The sequence below is a fragment of the Hemicordylus capensis genome, chromosome 9 (assembly GCF_027244095.1).
Source record: "Hemicordylus capensis ecotype Gifberg chromosome 9, rHemCap1.1.pri, whole genome shotgun sequence".
Taxonomy (NCBI): Eukaryota; Metazoa; Chordata; class Lepidosauria; order Squamata; family Cordylidae; genus Hemicordylus; species Hemicordylus capensis.
In genome coordinates this window covers 3,330,390-3,350,591 of record NC_069665.1, presented here as the reverse complement: position 1 = coordinate 3,350,591, position 20,202 = coordinate 3,330,390, and the positions used below count along the sequence as shown (strand labels likewise).

The 20,202-nt window shown below is 49.9% G+C and overlaps 1 protein-coding gene across 1 annotated transcript; it reads left to right on the top strand.

Annotated features, from left to right (window-relative positions):
• The first annotated feature begins 191 nt into the window (after positions 1 to 191).
• Positions 192 to 19,331, top strand: RFWD3 (ring finger and WD repeat domain 3). The gene is made up of 12 exons (XM_053271361.1): positions 192 to 627; positions 1,868 to 2,076; positions 3,005 to 3,099; positions 3,193 to 3,393; positions 5,132 to 5,223; positions 5,809 to 5,923; positions 7,079 to 7,307; positions 7,439 to 7,589; positions 7,721 to 7,897; positions 9,064 to 9,278; positions 16,834 to 17,051; positions 17,943 to 19,331. Exons 1-12 carry the CDS (start codon positions 215 to 217, stop codon positions 18,084 to 18,086), a joined length of 2,259 nt encoding a protein of 752 aa, XP_053127336.1. The 5' UTR covers positions 192 to 214; the 3' UTR covers positions 18,087 to 19,331.
• Positions 19,332 to 20,202: the final 871 nt, after the last annotated feature.

Below are 20,202 nucleotides of genomic sequence, written 5' to 3'. Positions count from 1 at the left end.
AGCGAATTAGGTCTAGCAAAGCTCTTACTCCTAGCCCAGGGCACTCACTGCGCTTGCGCTCCCTCAACGCCCCGCCCCCTTCCCTGACTCTCATAAGCTTGCCGTCGCAACAGGAAAACGGGCAGGCCGCCCGCCCAATGGTAAGGCCGGTTGCGGACCGCCCCACCCAATAAGAACCAGTCTCTTCCCGGCGCGCGTCACTCGCAGCGGACCAATGGGAGCGCCGGGGGTGGGAGGCGCGGCCGCGACGGCGGGGAGATTGAGCGGCCGCCGCGACTCTGAAGCCCGGACGCCTGGGTCCTTCCCTCGGCCCTCTCCTCCTCCCGAGGGGAAGCAGCGGCGGAGCGAAATGGCCCAGGAGGCCATGGACGTGGATCTCCAGCCAGCCGCCGCCGCCTCCTCCTCAGAGCCCGAGCAGCCCGCTGGCTCCCAGGAGGCCGCCCCAGCCTCCGCCCCCGCTGGAGACGAGGAGGCCTCGGTATTGACGGGGCCTGCGGCGGCCGCGGCTTCCTGGGGCGCCTTTGCCGCAGATTCGCGGAGGCCTCCTCGGGCCAGGAGGGACCCGCCTCGGCGGCGGCAACAGCGCCACGAAGGAGCGCGCGCTTCCCAACCGACGGCCCGAGCCAGGTGAAAGGAGGGGTGCGCATGCGCAGCCGGCCCCTTGGCCCTTCAGGCCGTCCTGCTTGGGCTTCCTCTGATTGGCTTCGGCAGCCATAGAGGGTGGGGTCGGGAAGCCGAAGGGGCGGGCTCTGGGGAAGCGCAGGCGCACGGGAAGTTATTTGTTTGCTTTCAATCTGCTCCGCTTGGTCCATCTAGCTCAGTATTGTCTATTTAGACTGCCAGTGGCTTCTTTAAGGTTGCAGATGAGAATCTCTTTCAGCCCTGCCTTGGAGATGCTGCCAGGAAGGGAACTGGGAACATGCAGGTCCTCTTCCCAGAGCAGCCCCATCCCCTAAGAGGAATATCTTACAGTGCTCACACATTTAGTCTCCCATTCAAATGTAAACCAGGATGGACCCTGCTTAGTTAAGGGGACCATTCATGTTGCTACCACAAGACCAGCTCTCGTCTGACTTACTCGCATGAGAGTTTTCATCCAATCACAGCAGGCCAAGACACACTCTTTAAACTACTGAACATTTAACTGACACATTAGGCAAATACCCTAAAGTCTGTTAAATTTTAAACTTAAGCCATTATAAATCATGGCTTTTCACACTCTGGTCCCCAGATGTTCTTGTACTTCAACTCCCATGAGAACCCCTGATATAAATGATGTTTAGGCTGTTTCACCAATGTGACAGGTCACAACAATTTTAATTATCCAGAGAACCAGTCAGTGTTCGCTCTAAGGTGTCTGGCATGTGTGTGCTCCCACACGGTTTTTTATGTCTGCTCAGTTAATTTTAGATCCCGCTCTGGTTGAATCAGGAAGGCCCCACTCTGAATGCACGTGCTCACACACTGCCTTGATCCTGATACCCAGAAAAAGACTTATTCCACACACAAATGGAAAAAACCTAGAGAATACTGGACCCAGTGCCTAATATCTTGCAGCTCCATTCTGAATGGTGACTTGTACTTTGTACTGGCTTAGAGCCTGTTTTGTCCCCTACCTGCCTTCTACTGAAGTTGTCTTTGAATGAGTCAGAGTCATGGTATTGTCTGCATTAGCAGCAGCTCTTCAGAGTTTCCAGACAGGTTTCTTTCTTGGCACTATCTGGAGATGATGCCAGGGACTGAACTGAGACCTTCTGTATGCAAACACTGAGCTATGGCTCTGTCTGTCACTAGAAGTGTCTTTATAGTGAGTCAGACCATTGGCACATATGCTGTATAAATGACAATTTATACTATTGGTCTTCAGGTCCACTGCCCCGTTGGACAGTTATTTTCAGGTCAGCAGGACTCAAACCATGGCAGCATCTCGTCTCTCAGCAAACCCCAGTGGGCACAGCTCAGATGGAACTGTGGTTCTAAGCGATTCGGATACTGGTGGCAGCAGTTCTACTGAGGTAGAGGAAGAGGAGGAGGAAGAGCCAGCAGGAGCCCTTGATGAGGCACCTGGTTTGGAAGGTCTGTGTTAGTTCTATATCTTTAAGAGACTCTAAAAAAGCACACACCAGAAATGGCTCGTGCTGCACTGCCTACCTTTACCTTAATCTATTTATGTGTTGTATTTCCTACCTCCTTCTAAAGTGCTCAGCAGCTTTATTTTACAGGGTTATTCCATTTGTTTCCTAATAACAACCCTGAGAGATAGTCTGAGGATAGGATAGTGTGAGAGAGAATTACTTGTTGATGATGATGATGATGATGACAGTGGTATCTCGCCCTTCTTCCATAAGCTCTGGGTGGCATACATGAATGGGTGAGTCATTGCTCACAATAACTCTGTGAGATCGGATTGGTCCAATGATGCTGAGAGTGATTGGTTCAAGGTTACCCTATGAGCTTCTTGACTGAGTGGGGTTTTGAATTTGGGGCTTGCTAGCCAAGGTCTGACACTCTAACCACTAGACTACATTGCCTCTCTGGACAAGACCAGCTAGTTTGCTTCATGGTAGAGGAAAGATCTGAACTTAGGTTTCCCTGTCCCAAGTCCAAACCTTTATATGAACCCTTTTATCTATGAAACATTTACTCTTAGCCTTCTTAGCTTTTCATAGGCTTTATGACTGTGCTCTTGAGATGGGGTGAAGGTAACACTTCACAGTGAGGAAACTGGGGTGATGCAGGGATGGGGTTGAGAGAAAAGATTGGGATCTCTGTTTTGACTGTATTTATATTTGGGTGTCAGATGTTTTAGAGAAGGTATTGGTGAGACAGAAGTATGTTGATCTCAGGGCTTGTTATATGAAGTCTTACACTGTCATTTATTTTGCCTTTCCTTTAAAATAAAAATAAAAATGTTTTGTAAGTTCATACTTGGTTTTCATGACACTAGTTGCAGTCTGGCCCCAGTCCTGTCCACATGAATTACTCCTTTGCTTTTTCTCTGCAGTCTCTAACTTGGCCCAAATGGCACCTCCTGGAGATAATCCTGATGATCCAGAGTGCCCTATCCCTAGAGGTGCAGCTGTCCAGCAGAAGAAGAAGGTGGGAAGGATTGAGGGTCTGTGGTGTGGATGTCAGTGGTAAAACAGTGATTGCCTTTGCTTGACCTCCCCTCCCCATATTCTCTTCCTTTAGACTACTCCGTTAAAGAGAACCAACCTAGCTGCACCTATGGTTTCCCCAGAGGAGGAGGAGAGTGGCGATACCTGTGCCATCTGTTTTGAAGAGTGGACCAATGCTGGAGAGCACCGTCTCTCTGCGCTGCGGTGTGGGCATCTCTTTGGCTACAGCTGCATTGAGAGGTGGCTGAAGGGGCAGGCGGGCAAGTGTCCACAGGTAAAAGCGTGGTGTGTGCCTTGTTGGGTTAACATCCTAAGAAACTGGCTTCTCGATGGAAAGAGATTCAGTTTAAGAGAGGAGTTAGGTGGCATTGGGTGGCCTAATAACTGCAGTCCTGGCTTGTCTCAAGGTACCTGATCTGAGCTGTATTGGAGTGAATTTCACTAGGCTGAGAACTTGCTTTACCACATGCCAAGATATATTTTGCTGTATTGGAGTGAATTTCCCTAGCCTCAGAGCCTGAGAACTTGCTTTGCCACACGACAAGTTATACTTTCTGTGCACTGTTCCCTCTAAGGCGCGCATCCGCTCCGCTCACGTTTGTTGATGTCTGCTCAGTTAACTTTAGATCCCGCTCAGGTTGAATTAGGAAGGCCCCACTCTGAATGCATGTGCTCACACAAAACTCATTCCACACAGAGATGGAAATAAACTGTTTCTGTGGGGGCCTCCAAGGAAGGAAATATTGCAGTTTGTTCCACTGTTGAATCCTTCTCCATGTTTTCAAGTTGGTCCCCACCCCAGCTGAACCCAGATCTTCCTTTCTGTAACTGAACTCATTGCTGCTTTTCCTGTCTTCAGAGAGCAATTGCTCCCTCTCTCCCTGTCAGCACATCCCTCTCTTCTCCCTTGCATCCCACCCATTCCTTTTCAGGCCCACTTGCTGCAACCTCTCCTCCTGCGACTTGCCTCCTGTAAACTTTTCTCATTGCACTCTTTCAAGTCTGGCATCTGAGCTGACTGTAGTGCTTCAAATTAGGCCTCAGGTAGTGCTGAGTGGAGCTGGACTTCTTAGGTCTGGACTGTGGAAGCTGTACCTGGGTGGTGGTTCCATCAAGTCGTTCTGCTCTCTGGTCAGTGTATTTGTGGGGAGAGCCTTTATGTCATGCTTGGTGGTAGACCGTTGGCAAAAATTCCTGATGAGATAACATTAGCAATGGATTTCTGAGGTGGTGGTGGAAGGGCAAGGAGAGAGTGGCAGATGCCACCTGCTTTTAGCATTCTCAAGTGATGTCTTTGCTGTGTTGCCTCAGTTCATTTGGATTCAATCAGATTAATAAATCCCTGGCTGTTGGTACAAGGAAGTGTTTTGGTGGAAGCTTTAACCTGCTTGAATGTGACATTGAACAGGTCACAACTATTGCCTCTTTGGGGTCTTTCATTTTTTAAATAAAGGAAAACCCCTAGTGATAGGGGGTATCTATAGGCAACCAATGCTGTGTGCATCAGAACAGTGCACTTTGGTCCTCTTGCAGATAATGGACTACAACTCCCATCATACCTGATTGTTGGCCACTGTAGCTGGGGATGATAGGAGTTGTAGTCCAAAACCAGCTGCAGTTGTGCAGCCTTTGTGTACATCCTTCCCTGCTTAGGAACATGGGAAGCTGCCTTATACCGAGTTAGAATGTTGGTCTGTCTCGCAGCACTGACTGGGAGTGGCTTCTCCAAAGTTCCAGGCAGGCGTCTCTCTCCCAGCCCTATCTGGAAATGCTGCCAGGGACTGAACTGATCTTCTGCATGCAAAGCAGATGTTTTACCACTGAGCTGTGGCACTTCTTAAAAGCAGAACACCAACTGTTGTGCCAGCTGGGTTGTGTGGCAGTCATGAGAGATTAAACAATTCCAGGCTATGGATAGCCTCTGCTTGTGTTGGTGGTTATGAGCAGAGTGGTGTAGAGAGACATTGGCAGCTAAGAAGCTAACTCAGCTTCTCTCTCTTCTTCATTTTTAGTGCAATAAGAAAGCCAAGCGCTCGGACATAGTGGTCCTTTATGCTCGTACTCTGAAAGCTTTGGATACCAGCGAACAGGAGCACATGAAAAGGTATATTCAGTACTCTTTCCCCCTCTCTTCTAACTGCTTGGGGAAATGGTGCCCAGCGTAAACACCTGATTTAGCCATCTGTTGCTGAGGCCCTTTAGTCTGACTGTACTTCCAGAAACCGATCAGGTGTAGGAAGTGATGAATCTTCAAGATTGTAGGTATGGTATTTCTTATGTTCTGATGTAATACCGGGTTTTAGTCTAAGGGTGCGCTTTGTGTTATCAGCTGTGAGAGGTGTAGAGTATGGATGTCTGAATATAGGCTTGCCTGCCATTTTAAGTTTTGGGGGTTGGGGACGTTACTAGTACACACTTAAAAATGGAATGAGTTGGCTGTTCTGTTGGGTTCATGCTGGAAGAAAAGGGCTACTGCTTGGACATGTCCATCCAAGACAAGAGACCACTATTTAATTTTGCCCTGAGTAGCTGTTGGGCTTCTCAGAACCTTCAGTTGGTGTAGGAGGAAAAGCAGAATGGAAAAATAATTGTCCTGTACACCTGGTATTGGGAGGACCCACATGAACTTTATCAGGGTAGCACAGTCTTAATCTGAACTGATAAAGATGGATTCTGTTTCCTGCTGCAGTTCTTTAGAAAAGGAGCAAATGCTACGAAGGAAGGCAGAGCTGGAATCTGCACAAAGCCGTCTCCAGCTGCAGGTCTTAACGGACGAGTGCAGTAAACTTCGGCAGCAAGTCCAGGTACGTTTAGTTGCAGCCTGCTGAGGCAGGGCCTTCCAGTTACTCCCAGTCTCGGTCTCTATGTTTTCTTCCAAAGTAAACAAATGTGCAGTGGGGAAGCCTCATCTCCCATTCTGTATCAGCTTGGGTTCGGAGAATGGAAAACTTTCTCCTGTTTCCAGCAGAGTTTGATTGTATAAGCTAAAAAATTGTCAGTAGGTTTGGGTGCCACAGAACCTTAACATTCCATATTGGAACTCGGAGCTGATGAATTTCTGTGCCCTCTTGGGTATGTGTGTGTTCACACAGAACTTAATAGCTCCATATAAATGCTGCCTGTGTACATACGTTTATTTATTTTAAAATGTTTCCTATCTTTCCACTTCAGAGACTCAAAATGACATAGTTTTATTTATTTAAAACACTAATATACCGCCCAATACTTGTGGGTTACTCTATTCAAAATACAAGGCACAAAAATTAAAACAAGTGAAATAATTAAAAGCAAAACGAACACTTTAGAACAATTTTAAAACTATTTAACTAACCAAAAGCCTGGCAAAACAGGTGTGACTTGAGATTTTCTGAAGGCTGCCTAGGGTACTGAAGCTTTAATTCCAGCCAGCAAAGTCTTGGCGTGGCTATAAAAAAGACCGGATCCTGGGTCACCACCAGACAAGCTGGTGGCAACTGTAGGTGGACCTCCCTGGACCATCTTAATGGTCCTGGTCATGAAGAAAAAAGCGCTCTCTTAATATAGACAATTAAAACCATATTTGGGCCATTATAGCTAAAATGACTGAAAATGACACAATGTTCGATTTGGATTTTGGAAAGCTGGCGTTAAATTTCTGGTCAGCCAGAAGAACTTGACTTGAGCAAGTTTGTTACTTTGGAGCCTCTGTTCCCTAAGTTTCTCTTGGAATGCTTGTGACTTTCTTGCGGGATGTTTTGAAGATGGGAGAGTTGTGGATTGCAAAGCACTTTCTAGAATTACAGCTCAGTTCTGTACAGCGTCGACACACCCTATGGGATTTCAGTGGGTTTAGGAACACTTAACGCTGCATTGGATTAGATGCTTAGGCTATAGTTCTATGCACTCTCCCTTGAAGAGCAAGCCCCATTAATATAGTTGGGCTTACTCTGAGTAAACCTAGTTTAATTTCCATTCTGCAGGAATTAAAAGCGCTGATGGCCCGGCACAGCACCAGTTCCTCCCAGCAGCCCAGCAACTCTCGCTCTTGCTTCCCAGGCTGCCTCTCGCCCAGCCAGGGCCAGCACAAGTACCACTTTGAGAGGGCCTTCCTGGTGTCCCAGGTGGGCAGCTGCCGAGTGATGGCCTACTGCGACCCACTGAGCTGCCTTGTTGTATCGCAGCCTTCTCCACAGAGCAATTTTGTCCCCGGTGAGTTGCTGACTGAAGCAAGACGTGGAGTCTTGTAGAGATCCATACAGTCAGTCAAGAGGATGCATGTTGTATCAGCTCAAGTCCAGCACAGAGAGCTTTTTGCTGATCAGCTTTGCTCTGTCCCTCAGGCTGTGGAATTAAGATGATGAGTGCCATCAACTTGAAGAGTAGCCAGTACGTCCCCATCCACAGCAAGCAGATCCGGGGCCTGGCCTTCAGCAACCGGGCAGACGGCTTGCTCTTATCTGCTGCTTTGGACCACACGCTCAAGCTTACAAGGTGAGTGCTGCTGGTGAGGAAAGCCATCCTGCCTCCCTCCCACAGGTCGCATGGGCCGGGGAGAGGAGCACCTAGATCCCACATGGGCACGTGTGCTGACCTGTGATATGCTCCCCTTGCCCTTCCCTCAGCTTGACGACAAACACCGTTGTGCAGACGTACAATGCAGGCCGCCCCATCTGGAGCTGTTGCTGGTGCCTCGATGACACCAACTATGTCTATGCTGGGTTGGTAAATGGCTCGGTCTTGGTGTATGACCTGAGGGACACGAGCGCTCATGTCCAAGAGCTGGCGCCACAGAAGTCCAGGTATAGTTCCAGTCGCATAAGATTTGGTTGCCCCCCTCATTCAGTATGGGAGTTGAACACAGAGAGGATTTCAAACTGCTTAATATGTGTGTCGACCATTTAAAAGTTGCAAATAATGTGCAGTGTTGTACATGGTCTGGGTGATGAGCATCATTTCCTTGGCACAGAATTTAAGAGTTTTGGATGCAGAATACTAACTCTGGGCTTTGGTTGCCTGAGGATAGAGCAGGCTGGGCTTGCAGAAGAGAGACGTCCCTCTATGCTTTCAGCAGACTGTTCTAATGAGTGCATGAGTCAGGCCCACACGTTTGGGCCATTGGTACCATCTCGGGTGGTGCAAGTGCATCGTAGTTTTTGGCAACGTCTCCCCCTCTAGAGATGGAAAATAGGTGAAAAATTTACAGCTTTCTCTGTGTCATCACGCCTTCTCTGCTGCTGCCATCCAAGGATGTCTCAGTGTGGGTTATGCTTCTCCTCATGGCTCGAAGGCAGGACAATGCAAATTAAGTTGAAACCTTTAAGAGTCATGGCAGCATGGCCCCACCCAGTGCTTCTAGTCCTGCGTTTGGCTCCAGGCAGTTCTCTCTGTTTTTCTCTGATTGCTTCCTTGTTTCTCCATTTATTCTTCTTGACTGTCCATTTATCTTAACTGTCTGAAAGCACTGCAATGCTTTCGCCTGTTTTCCATCTCTAGGGGTGTAGACCTTATCGAAAATCACAATGAGCATTCGTCCGCCCTGATGGTATTGACCACCTCGGCTGACGCATGTACTAAATAGTAAGGACTGGGCCTCTGTGAACTTACCTGGGGCACTAATCAAACCCTTGGTGCCTTGCACCACAGCTTATCAGTTGCCAGTCTTTTTTTCATGCTTGTGGTGGTGCCCACTGATAACCAACTCTTCAGCCATTCCCGGGGCTGTGAGCAATAGTGAGTGATGCATAGTCTATTCCTGTTCATGTTAATCTAGAAGTCAGACCCATAGTGTTCAGTGGGGCCTCATCTCAGGCAAGCGTGTAGGACATTTGAGCCTGAATCAGCTAAAAACTGTTGCATGCTTTCTTCTGGAGACAGTCGCTGAAGCCCCTCCCCATTTGTGTGTGCTACGATGCAGTGGTGGAAGCAGACCAGCCTGATGGCACTGACTCTCGCTCCTTCCTCCCAGGTGCCCAGTGGTCTCCTTGTCATACCTTCCTCGAATGGCCTCTGCCTCCTTGCCCTATGGTGGGCTGGTCTCTGGGACACTGGAAGGAGCCTGTTTTTGGGAACAGAAGGCCAGCGACTCTTATCGGCCTCATCACCTCCTCCTAGAGCCTGGAGGTTGTGTTGACCTTCAAACGGAGGCTAGCACACGGCACTGCCTTGCCACATTTAGGCCCAGTAAGTTGATGTGTGTGGATATGGATACAGTTGGTCTCTGCTGTGACTCTTTGGCTGAGGTGCTTCTTTAGAAGCAGGCTGCTTCCTTCTGCTTGTAGGATGAGAGGCATCAAGCAAAGGCATCTGTGCTGCAGTATTTGTTCCTTTTTTATGAAGGCTTTGTTCAGTTGTGAATCTTTTTGAGGAAAAGATGCAGCTTAGGCATCTGAGGATAGCAGCATGGTGAATCGCAAGCTCTTCAGTAGAAGGCTGACGCCATCTCAAGTGGGTGGTTTTGAGGAGTCCAGGTGGGGCTAGTGCCAGGGCCAATAGAAGGGACAAGAAGCCTCATCATCAAAGGCTGCTTTCACCAGCTCGGAAGAGCACTAACATTCTTGTGTAGCCAGATTGCTGCAGATGTACACTTTGGCAAGTTATTTGGGGTAGGCAGGAGCTCACAGAGGCTGGAGGAGTCACTGAATTGCAAATTGATTTTTGAGTTGCCAGAAACTTGTTCCAAGGCTGCTGTAAGTCTGTGCTGATCCCTCATAGTTTTAGTATATTTCCCTTCATCTCCAGCTCTGAAGGGCCACGCTTAATGTGATAGCTGCCAGACAGAGCCCAACAGCACCTCTTTTGGCATAAGAGAGACAGGTGAACTTCACTAGAAAACACAGAAGGCCCCTTTTAGGCTGCTGAGCCTTTGCTGCCCTGCCCTCACCATCTCCACTGCCTCCATACTGTCTCTCTGAGAGGCATCACTGCCTCGGGTTTACAGGGCAGCATTTCTCAGACTTGTTTAATTCCTACCCCATAACAAATAGTTCTCTGGGTGGCTCACAACACAGCATTAAACATCAAATAAAAACATATAAAACACAAAGTAATTCTCGGCTGGTGTAGGAGGTCACCCAACGTGGGATTACATCCCTCCACATGCTCCAGAAGGCAGGAAGTAGAAATACTTGAAGATCCTTAACCCCATGCATGTGGGTGGATCCCTTCAGTTCTACTTCCTGCCTTAGCTCCAGAGGACACACTTGCGAGGCTTGCTTCTTGGTCTTCACTTTCGTCTCTTGTTTTGCTGCTGTCTTACTCATTCTTAATCTGTTAGCCTATGTAGACCTTTACTTCTCCCTACTTGTTTTTCTGTATATCTCCAAAAAAAAAGAGAAGTTTTTAAAATTTTCTTTCCTCTCCTGTCCGTCTGTTTTCATCGCTCCTAGCCTCCTATCCTCTCCAGTCCTAGCTTGCTCTCTCCCCCACAGTAGCCCTCCGATTGATGGCCGCTAGAAAGGGTTTGGGCCTGTTCGCATTTAGGGAGCATTCAGCCCGACAGAGGCTCTTCCCGCCAAACCTGAAAAACGGCGCGAAGGGCTTGGACAAAATGGCGGCCACTAAGGGGAGCCTGGCTGGCGCCAGCAGGCCACACCAGTTACTCCCGCAGCCTGATGGCCGCGATCTGGTTGCTCGTGGAGAGTCCGGGCACAAAGGTCGCTGCCACTCACCCCCCCCCCGAAGAGAAAGAAGCAGAAGAAGAGAGCACGCGCCGACAGGGAGCAACCAGCGGGCGCTTCAAAGCACCGCGCGGCTCCTGCGCAAGTGAGCAAAGCAGCTGGGGAGGATGCGGCTTCGCTATCGCTGCCCCTTTTTTCACGAGTGGCCAGACGCTCCCTTGGAGACGCTGCGGGCGGGCCACGACGGGCGGGCTTGCAAGCCTCTAGCCCCGTGTGCCTGGAACCAGCGGAGGAGGATTCGGCTCTGAGCGGGGGAGCGGAGCGACGCACGCCGAGAGAAGTGGCTTGCGGAGACAGCCCAGGGGATCTGACTCTGGTGAGACCAGGGCCCGCCCGGGGGCGTGGGGAGGAGGAGACCCACTCTGCTGACAGGGCTTCCCCCAATACTGCTGTTTCGGCTGGGGACCCAGCCACGAGCGGGACAGGAGGAGGTGCCCTTCAGCCTGCTCTGCTGAAAAGCTGGGTAGAGGAGGCTGTGCAAAAATCTGTAGGTGCAGCTCTCAAGGGTCGCCCTGTTGTCAGGGCGCATAGGAGAAGGAGGGATAGTTCATCCTCCTCAGATTCCCGATCTGAGTCTCCGCTGCACAAAAGGCTCAGGCACTCTATGAGGGTGACCCCTTATACCGGTAGGGAACTTCATTCCTCAGGGGAATCAGGGGAGGAGTCCCCGGACACATTCCAGTTAAAGGGATCTAAGTCTGGATCTGTGCAGGGGGAGGAGGACCTGGGGTTGTCTTCTTGCGAAGAAGGTGAGATTCCTGATGAGCAGGGGATAGGAGTACAGAATCAGAGGCTGTCCCTGCTGGAGGATGCACAGCCCATTATTAATCAGTCTCTAATGGCCCTTGGGCTAAGGACTGTTTCTATTGAGGATGATACCCCAGTATCCAAAGGGGCCCTGGTGCTACCTCAATCTAAGACTCCCTCTCATAGGGCTGTTATGCCAGAGGGGTTTACCGCATCCATTAAGGAGGAATGGGCTTCTATCGCTTCAGCCAAGCGTGCACCACCATTCGCTTCTAGGTTGTACAATTTTGAGCAGGATACCCTTAATTTACTGAAGGTCCCTCTGACAGACGCGCCCTTTGGGGCCCTCCTTAGTGGCGTAGTGGTGCCTAAGGATGGGGACTCCACGTTCAAGGATCAGGCAGATAAAAAAGCCGAAGCGGCTTTACGTAGCGCGCATGAATCCTCCGCCATGGCTATTAGAGCTGACACTACAGCCTCTCTAGTTAATAGGGCCTCTGTGCTGTGGATTGATGAACTTCTTAACGACCCCCCTACTGATCAGGCGCGGATGCGCCGCAAACTCCTCCTCCTTGCAAAGAGCGGCTGCCCTTGCTGCAGTCGCTACATTTGATAGTGTGCGTTTCTCAGATAGAGCAGTGAGTGCAGGGGTGTTAGCCAGGCGTAATATTTGGCTGAAATATTGGAAGGTGGACAATACTTCCAAGGCCAACCTGGCAGCTGTACCCTACGTGGGTGGTAAGCTTTTTGGGGATGACGCTCTTAAGGAGGTTTTAATTGAAACTAAAGATAAGAGGAAGTCACTGCCATCTGCTCAGCGTAAGGAGGAGAAGGCTTTTATGCGCAGGCCCACTCAGGCCCCAAGGGCCTTTAGACCACAATACAGAAAGCGTGATTCGTTCAGGCCTTTTAGGCCTCAGTGGAACAGGTCCAGGGGGCAAGGGAGGCAGTTCTCTCCGTATCAGGGCCGGCAGTCTTTTACTCCTCAGTCTCGTGGCCCCAAACAGCAGTCCTGACAATCAGGGTTGCAAGGTGGGGGTGCGCCTATTGGAATTCTGGCCCGTTTGGAGAGAGTCCATCGAGGATCGGTGGGTTCTATCCATAGTAAGGTTAGGTTACAGAGTGGAACTCTCCAGTCCTCCCGGGAACAGGTTCCTCCTTACGCCCATGTCAAGAAATGCTGCAAAGCACAAGGGTCTACTCGTGGCAATCCTACACCTGATGGACATAGGGGCTGTGGAGGAGGTGCCTTTGGCCCAGAGGGGACTGGGCGTCTACTTTGTGATCTTTACAGTGCCAAAAAAGGACGGCTCCGCAAGGGCGGTCCTGAATCTACACCCGGTAAACAGGTTCGTGATAAAAAAGAGGTTCAGAATGGAGACTCTGTGCACCATTTCAGAGGCATTGCAAGCAGGGGACTTCATGGCATCCATAGACCTCCAGGATGCATATCTGCATGTCCCAATTCACCTGCTGAGTCGCTTCGCTTCTGTTACGGGGGCAGGCATTTCCAGTATCGCGCCCTGCCATTCGGCCTGTCCTTGGCCCCCAGGGTCTTTACGAAGGTGTTGTGCCCTCTAGTGGCCATACTCCGCACAGAGGGCATTCACTTTTATTGTTACCTGGACGATCTTTTGATTCGAGCGAGGTTGGCGGCAGCCGTGGAGGCGGCACTGTCCAGGACGATGTCCCTGCTACGAGAGCATGGTTTCTTGATAAATGTGGGCAAGAGCTACCTGATCCCATCTACGCACCTTCGACACCTGGGGGTGGTCATGGACATGTCAGTATGCAGGTTGTTCCTCCTGCAGGACAGGATGGCGGTTCTCGTCTCCCTAGCTCGCAGAACCTTGGGGTGCACGTCTTTCAGCGTTCTGAAGCTTGCTCGACTACTTGGTCTTATGGTGGCAGCCATGGACTCCGTCCCCTGGGCCAGACTTCATCTTCGCCATCTGCAGTGGGCGCTGTTTCCCTTTCAACGCAGAATCGCTCTCAAACGCAACCAGAAGGTTCCCCTGTCAGGGGGCCTGAGGGAGTCTATTGCCTGGTGGACCGTTTGAAAAAACCTAGAGAAGGGAAAAATGTTTGTGGAACCAAGGAGGATCTTGGTGACAACGGACGCCAGCCTTTCCGGCTGGGGGGCGCACTGCCTCCACAGGTCTGCGCAGGGGCTGTGGTCGGCGGAGGAAGCTTGCCACAGCATCAATTGGCTGGAACTGCGTGCAGTTTTCCTGGCCCTGAAGGCTTTCCTCCCGGCGGTCAAGGGGAGAAATGTGTTGGTGCGCACGGACAATGTTTCAACCAAGGCGCACATAAATCGGCAAGGGGGGACGAGGTCCAAGTCCCTTCATCTGCAGGCGTTGGAGCTCCTGGTCTGGGCGGAGCGGAACCTTCTGTCCATCCTTGCACACCATGTGAGCGGGGCTTCCAATATTCAGGCGGATTGGCTAAGCCGTCAGGAGATTCAGCCAGCAGAGTGGGGTCTTCACCCTGCAGTGTTCCAATGGGTAACTCAGAGACTGGGCAGACTGCGAATAGATCTTTTCACGTCACAGCAGAACACCAAGCTGCGCAGGTTTTACTCGAGATTCCCAACCAAGGGAGCGGAGGCCACAGATGCGCTATCAGTTCAGTGGTCTCCGTATCTTCTGTATGCCTTTCCTCCAGTGCCCTTACTCTCTCGTTGTCTAAGGAAGTTGCGGGAATCTCGGGCATCGCTGATTTTGATTGCACCTTATTGGCCCAGGAGACTATGGTTTTCCGAGATAGTCATTCTCGCGGTAGAAAAGCCGCTCAGACTCCCGGTATGTCCAGATCTGCTGCAGCAGGGGCCCATCTTCCATCTGGAGCCAGAGTGGTTGCAGTTGACCGCGTGGAAGCTGAGAGGGCCATGTTGAAGAAGGAAAGACTGTCGGTAGGTGTGATTCAGACCATTCTCTCCTCCAGGAATGCTTCCACCAATAAAATTGTATCAGTCGACATGGCGTAGTTTTTTGTGTTGGACTGCCAAGCGAGCTCTGCAACCGGGAAATTGCAGGTTACGTGAGTTATTGGACTTCCTGCAGGATGGCCTTTCCCTGGGCCTTAAGCCAAACACCCTTAGGAGACAGGCTGCGTATTTGGTTCAGATGCTCTTCCCTCAGCAGAAGTCATTCCAGGCGAAACATCCTTTGTTGAGAAAGTTTTTGAGGGGAGCGGACCTTTTGTCTCCTCCTGTTTGCCACCGTTTCCCTTCGTGGGACCTACATGTGGTTTTAAGGGGCTTGCAGTTTCCTCCCTTTGAACCTCTCAGTTCTATTTCATTGCAGTTGTTGTCCTGGAAGGTGGCGTTCCTGGTTGCCATTACGTCGGCTAGACAGATCTCAGAATTGCAGGCCTTATCATTAAAGAGCAATTTGTGTATATTTCCCAAGGACTCAGTGAGGCTTATTCCTGATCCGTCCTTTGTTCCTAAGGTGAATTCACTTTTTCATAGATCGGTGGATATCTACTTACCTTCTTTTTGTCCCAAGCCTCGACATCAGTCAGAAAAAGAGTGGCACCGTTTGGATGTTCGGCGGTTTTTGCGGATATATCTGAATAGGACAGAAGTGTTCCACAGGTCCGATGCCTTGTTCGTGGCTTTCAAAAACTCCAAGAGAGGATCCAAAGTGGCGGCCGCGACCATTGCCAGATGGGTCAAGGCTTGCATAGTGGAATCTTACAAGGCACAGAAGCTTCCAGTGCCAGAGCAGATCATGGCTCATTCAACGAGGTCGGCGGCTACTTCGGCTGTTCTGTCATCAGCAGTGTCGCTTGAGGAGATTTGTAAGGCAGCGACTTGGTCTTCTCTGTTTACTTTCTCCAGACATTACAAGTTGGATGAGCATAATGCAGCCAGAGCTACTTTTGGTCGGCGGGTTCTGCAGTGGGTCCTTCCGGGTCAATAGATCCAGTATTTATTTCTGTTTTCCCTACCGTGGTTGGTGCTGTGGTATCTCCCACGTTGGGTGACCTCCTACGCCAGCCGAGAAAGGTACATTGGTACTCACCGTGAAGGTGTCTTCTGGCTGGTGTAGAAGAGGTCACCCAAGGCCCACCCGGGTTAATCTTCTCTGGATCTCTGTATTGGAAGGGATGTTTATTGTGTTGTTTCCTTCCTTCACTGTGTAGTTAGTTTGTTGGTTTTTTATTCATGTTATTGATGTTCTGAAGCTTGAGCTGTTTTAGATACTGAAGGGATCCGCCCACATGCATGGGGTTAAGGATCTTCAAGTATTTCTACTTCCTGCCTTCTGGAGCATGTGGAGGGATGTAATCCCACGTTGGGTGACCTCTTCTACACCAGCCAGAAGACACCTTCACGGTGAGTACCAATGTACCTTTCTGCCTTTGGCCAAGGCAGTGCCAGTCATCTACACATTCACTTGTAGAACAGATTCTTGCTCAGACATGTGCAGACAGGCTGCTGGTGCTGCTGGGTAGGGCTGCTCATGTGAAGTGTTGGGATCAAGGCTGATCCCAGCACTGCCTCCCCGGGTAGCCCGGGAATATAACCCGACCTCTTACCTGGGGTTCCCTTTTTACCAAGGTACAGGGTCATGTGAATGGTTGGACTGCATGCAGCCTGAGCATACACAGCCAGGCATTTAGAGTGCCCGACTCATGGGGAAATCCCTCAATATCTGGAGGCTGGAGTGCATTTTCCCGGGCTGCAGAGTGCTGCGCAGCTCGCAGCAGTGCCAATCGTGTGGGTGTGCGAGTCGCACAGCTAGGATAGCTGTTGGGTTCTCTGTGTGGAAGGTACATGCTCTCCTGCCTCCCGCCCTCCCCAGCCCAGCAGAAGGTCATGTGAACAACCTTGATATCTCTGGCCCCTTCCTAAGACTTCACAGGGAAAGAAGAGAAGGACAAAGCAGCAATGCTCTCTGGATTCCCTTCTTCTCAAGCCATTAAGGTGATGGGGCAGTGAATGTGCACTAAATGGAAGTGTGGATCATTGAGAGTCCTCTGCCAAAGGGTGTTCAAGCCACTCAAGTAGAGCAGGAGGGAAGGCATCACCTGCCTTAGGGACCCACCTCTCTTTGGAAATGCATGCCCCCAAGAGTCCCACTGTATGTGAGCCATTGCCCACTGCCATAGGGTGACATGCCCATGCACACAAGAAGTACCCTAAGAAAAAGGGGCCATCCCCATGAGGAATGGGTCAGACAGCGACCCCTTGAAGGGCCTATCCTCAAACCCAATTCCAGCATTGCTTGTTAAGACTTCTCACTGTATGCATCAGTTGGGGTCTCTAGGAAGCTCTTCTCACCCTCCCCTTAATTCCACAGACAGAAACCACAACTGCTTGCGGTGCGTGGTGATGGAGCTGACCTCGACTCAGCTGACCGAAGCGGCTGATGATGTCGTCTGTTCGTGTCGCCCAGTTCAGACTCTTACTGCAGGCCCAACATGCAAGCTCCTGACCAAAAATGCCATTTTCCAGAGTCCGGAAGATGATGGCAGCATTCTTGTGTGTGCTGGGGATGAAGCCTCCAACTCTGCCATGGTATGGTTTTGCACATATATAGAAGTGGCACACAGTGGCGTTTTCCCTGTTAATAGATTAAAATGCTGGCATCTTGTAGGGGAGAATGTTGACCATTGTAAGCGGTGTCTTTTTTCCTGCAGGCAAGGTAGTCTGACTCTCAGGAGCATAGAGCTGATATAGCCACAGAGTGAGGGCTTCAGGCCCTGGTTTGTGGTGAAAATGCCATGCCTGGGAAGGATGGCATAGCATGCCTGACACTGATACGGAAATGGAGCTCTCCAGACTTCCCTATTCACTTTCCCTGGGACAGGGGCTGGGCGAGGAAATCCTCGTTTTTGGTTCTAGGGCGGTGACTGCTCTCTCTTCTTGCATACATCAGATAGGCAGCCCCCCAGCGTTGCCCCACAGTTGCTTGCTTTGATCTGAATCCATCCCAGAATCCTGCTGTGATGAAAGACTGCTTGTCTGGGGGTCAGCAAGGTTGGAGTGTGCCCTGGGACAAAATGTGGCCCCTGCCTACCCTCCGCCTCTTCCTCCTCCAGCGAGGTGTGAGGGGGAGAGCAAAGAGCAAACTGTTGCCCAGCTGCAGCCCCCCTCCCCACTTTCAGCAACCCCAGGACATTTGTGTCCCGTCCCCCCCATGTCCAACTATAGCTACACCCCTGCCGCTTGTCATGGGAGGGAGGGATGGTCAGGAAGGGGAAGCTTTGCTCTGCTGGTTAGAATTCCTGTCTAGTTGTGACGCGGCTCCTTGCTGAATGCCATGCCCTGCACAGCCACGAGGTGGAGTTCATTTGTGGGGAACAGTTTTCCATATCCCTCCTCCTTGCAGGAGCTGGAATTGCAGAACCTTGTGCAATACAGCACAGTCCTTGGTAAGCTCTGACCCTCTTCTTGTTTATCCCACAGTTGTGGGATGCAGGAAGCGGCTCCCTGCTCCAGAAACTCCCTGCTGACCTTCCTGTGTTAGATGTCTGCCCTTATGAGGTGAATCGCAACAGCTTTCTCGCTACCTTGACAGAGAAGATGGTGAAGATCTACAAGTGGCAATGACCACATGCGGCCTGTTTCCCTGGTGGGACACTCTCTGAACTGAGCCAGTTCTGCAGAAGCCAGCTTTATTCTCACTGGACACTGTGTCTGCCTTGAAGTTGGAAGTGAAACGTGCCCATATTGCTATACAAGCAAAACCATGTACCTCAGGGTAATTCCCCACCCCCATTCCTGCTTGATTCTTATCCTCTCTCCCCTCTTTTTAAAAATTCTATAAGAGTTTCTTCCAACTCCCAACAACAAACAAGCTATGAGTTCTTGTGGCTTTACTGTTTTCCTGACCTTTGCTGCCCTGGGTGGATTTATAGGGCCTTGTGTCTGGGAAGAGGTTTGGCTGCTGTTTTGTATTTCTCGGGAGTCTTGCAGTGGCCCTTGCTATAAATATGAAGATGATTGGCTCCACTCCTCATGTCACCTAGAGGAGTCTGTGTCAATACTCTTTAAGCCACTGTTGTTCACTCTTCTTAGTCCACCACCACATCATGGATGAAGCAGAAGGTAGTCTGCATTGCTGTTTCACCCCATCTCTCCACAAGAAGATGGTTTGCAGTTGGTTCCTCCAGCCTTGGTTCTCCTTTTGATCATGCTGTGGTTTGGGTAAAAGGTGGTAGCAATGTCACCTGGGGGCTGACTGCTAAATGACACTTTCAGTGGGAAACGGGGCAGATGAAGAATCAAGAACTTCAGGTACGATTCTTACCTCCTTCAGCTCCTTTTTAAGATTTCTTGCAAAGCTCCTGGTAAAGACTGGATGGAATGCTGTGCCCTAAACGATCACAGGAACCTGAAACAGATCCACGCTTGGTTTCTGCTGAAGCAGAAGTCTGGCTGCAAAGACTCTTTGCAGAAGAAACCACCCCACTTGAGTGCTGATGGCAGTTTGTATCTTCTGCTCTGGATTAAAATGGGATTGTATCTCTCTCTGTGTGCGTGTGTGTGTGTGTGCGTACGCGCTCTTTGATAAAGGTTAATAATCAAGAATGTTATGCAAAATGAAGACTGATCTGCTCTGAAAACCTTGCTTGGTTTTGCCTGAAGCTGGTACAAATTGCCCCTTTTTGTGCTGCCTGAACTGATGAGTGTTTAAACCACATACCAGCATTCCTCAAGTGTGGCTCTCTGTCTTCATTCACCTCTGCAACAATGTACATGTCTTCACTGAGCTGTCGTTTCTGTGTGTAATCTGTTCTTTTTTTTTTTTTTTTTTACTCAATGGTAAGAATAAAAAGTGTCGTTGTAACCATTTCCCTACATGTGGTGGTTTCTAAATTAACGGCTGTGGCAAAGCCCTCCCAGTGCAATGCCACACTGATTGCCTGCAAAAAGTAGGGGAGGGAAGGGGAGTGGCTGCAGTTTAGAGAAATGGAATTGAGATTTGGGGGCTATTCCCTTGTACTTGATGACAGCCTGGGATGTTTCCCTTTGGGGAGCTAATCTGCCTGGGTCAACAGTGGCAGGGAGACTGATCCTCTACTATCTGCTAAATGCTGATATGTAGAATCTGGTTTTATACCCCACCTTTCTGATCTGGCTACAGAACTAGGCAAGGCAGTGAACACAGCAAAATTTAAAAGTGTCCTAAAACAACTTTTAAATAAAGCAGGTAACTAATGGCAAAGTAAGATAGTAAAAACAAGAGCAGCCAGCCAATCAAACAATGGAGAGGTCAAGATCTGTCACAACAAAGTTCTTGCTTGGCTATGGATTGCCATCAAGGCAGATGCATCTCCCAGGGACAGGAATTTGCAGCCCGAGTGCCACAGTCCCATGAAAACACGCAGACAAATAGAAATGGGTGATTGTTTGTTCTCACCCAAATCTTGGCAGGTTTTCGAAGACAGCAGAACGATACAATTTCAGGGTTCAGACAGCATGTTCTAATCATCAATCGGGAATCTAGATGTTTTGATCGAAAGCTATCTGTTCCGTTGTTTCATACCTTCTTTTCTTCCCATCTCCTACTCTGTAGTTGCCCTGGTGTGTGGTTCAATTTTGCCCCCTTGTTTGTCTTAATAATGATTGGTCAGAAGAATTCAGACCACTCTTTAACTTATCATCAAATTTATCACCCCTTCTTGACATATAAATCAATTGGTCTATCATTATAGATGTTTGT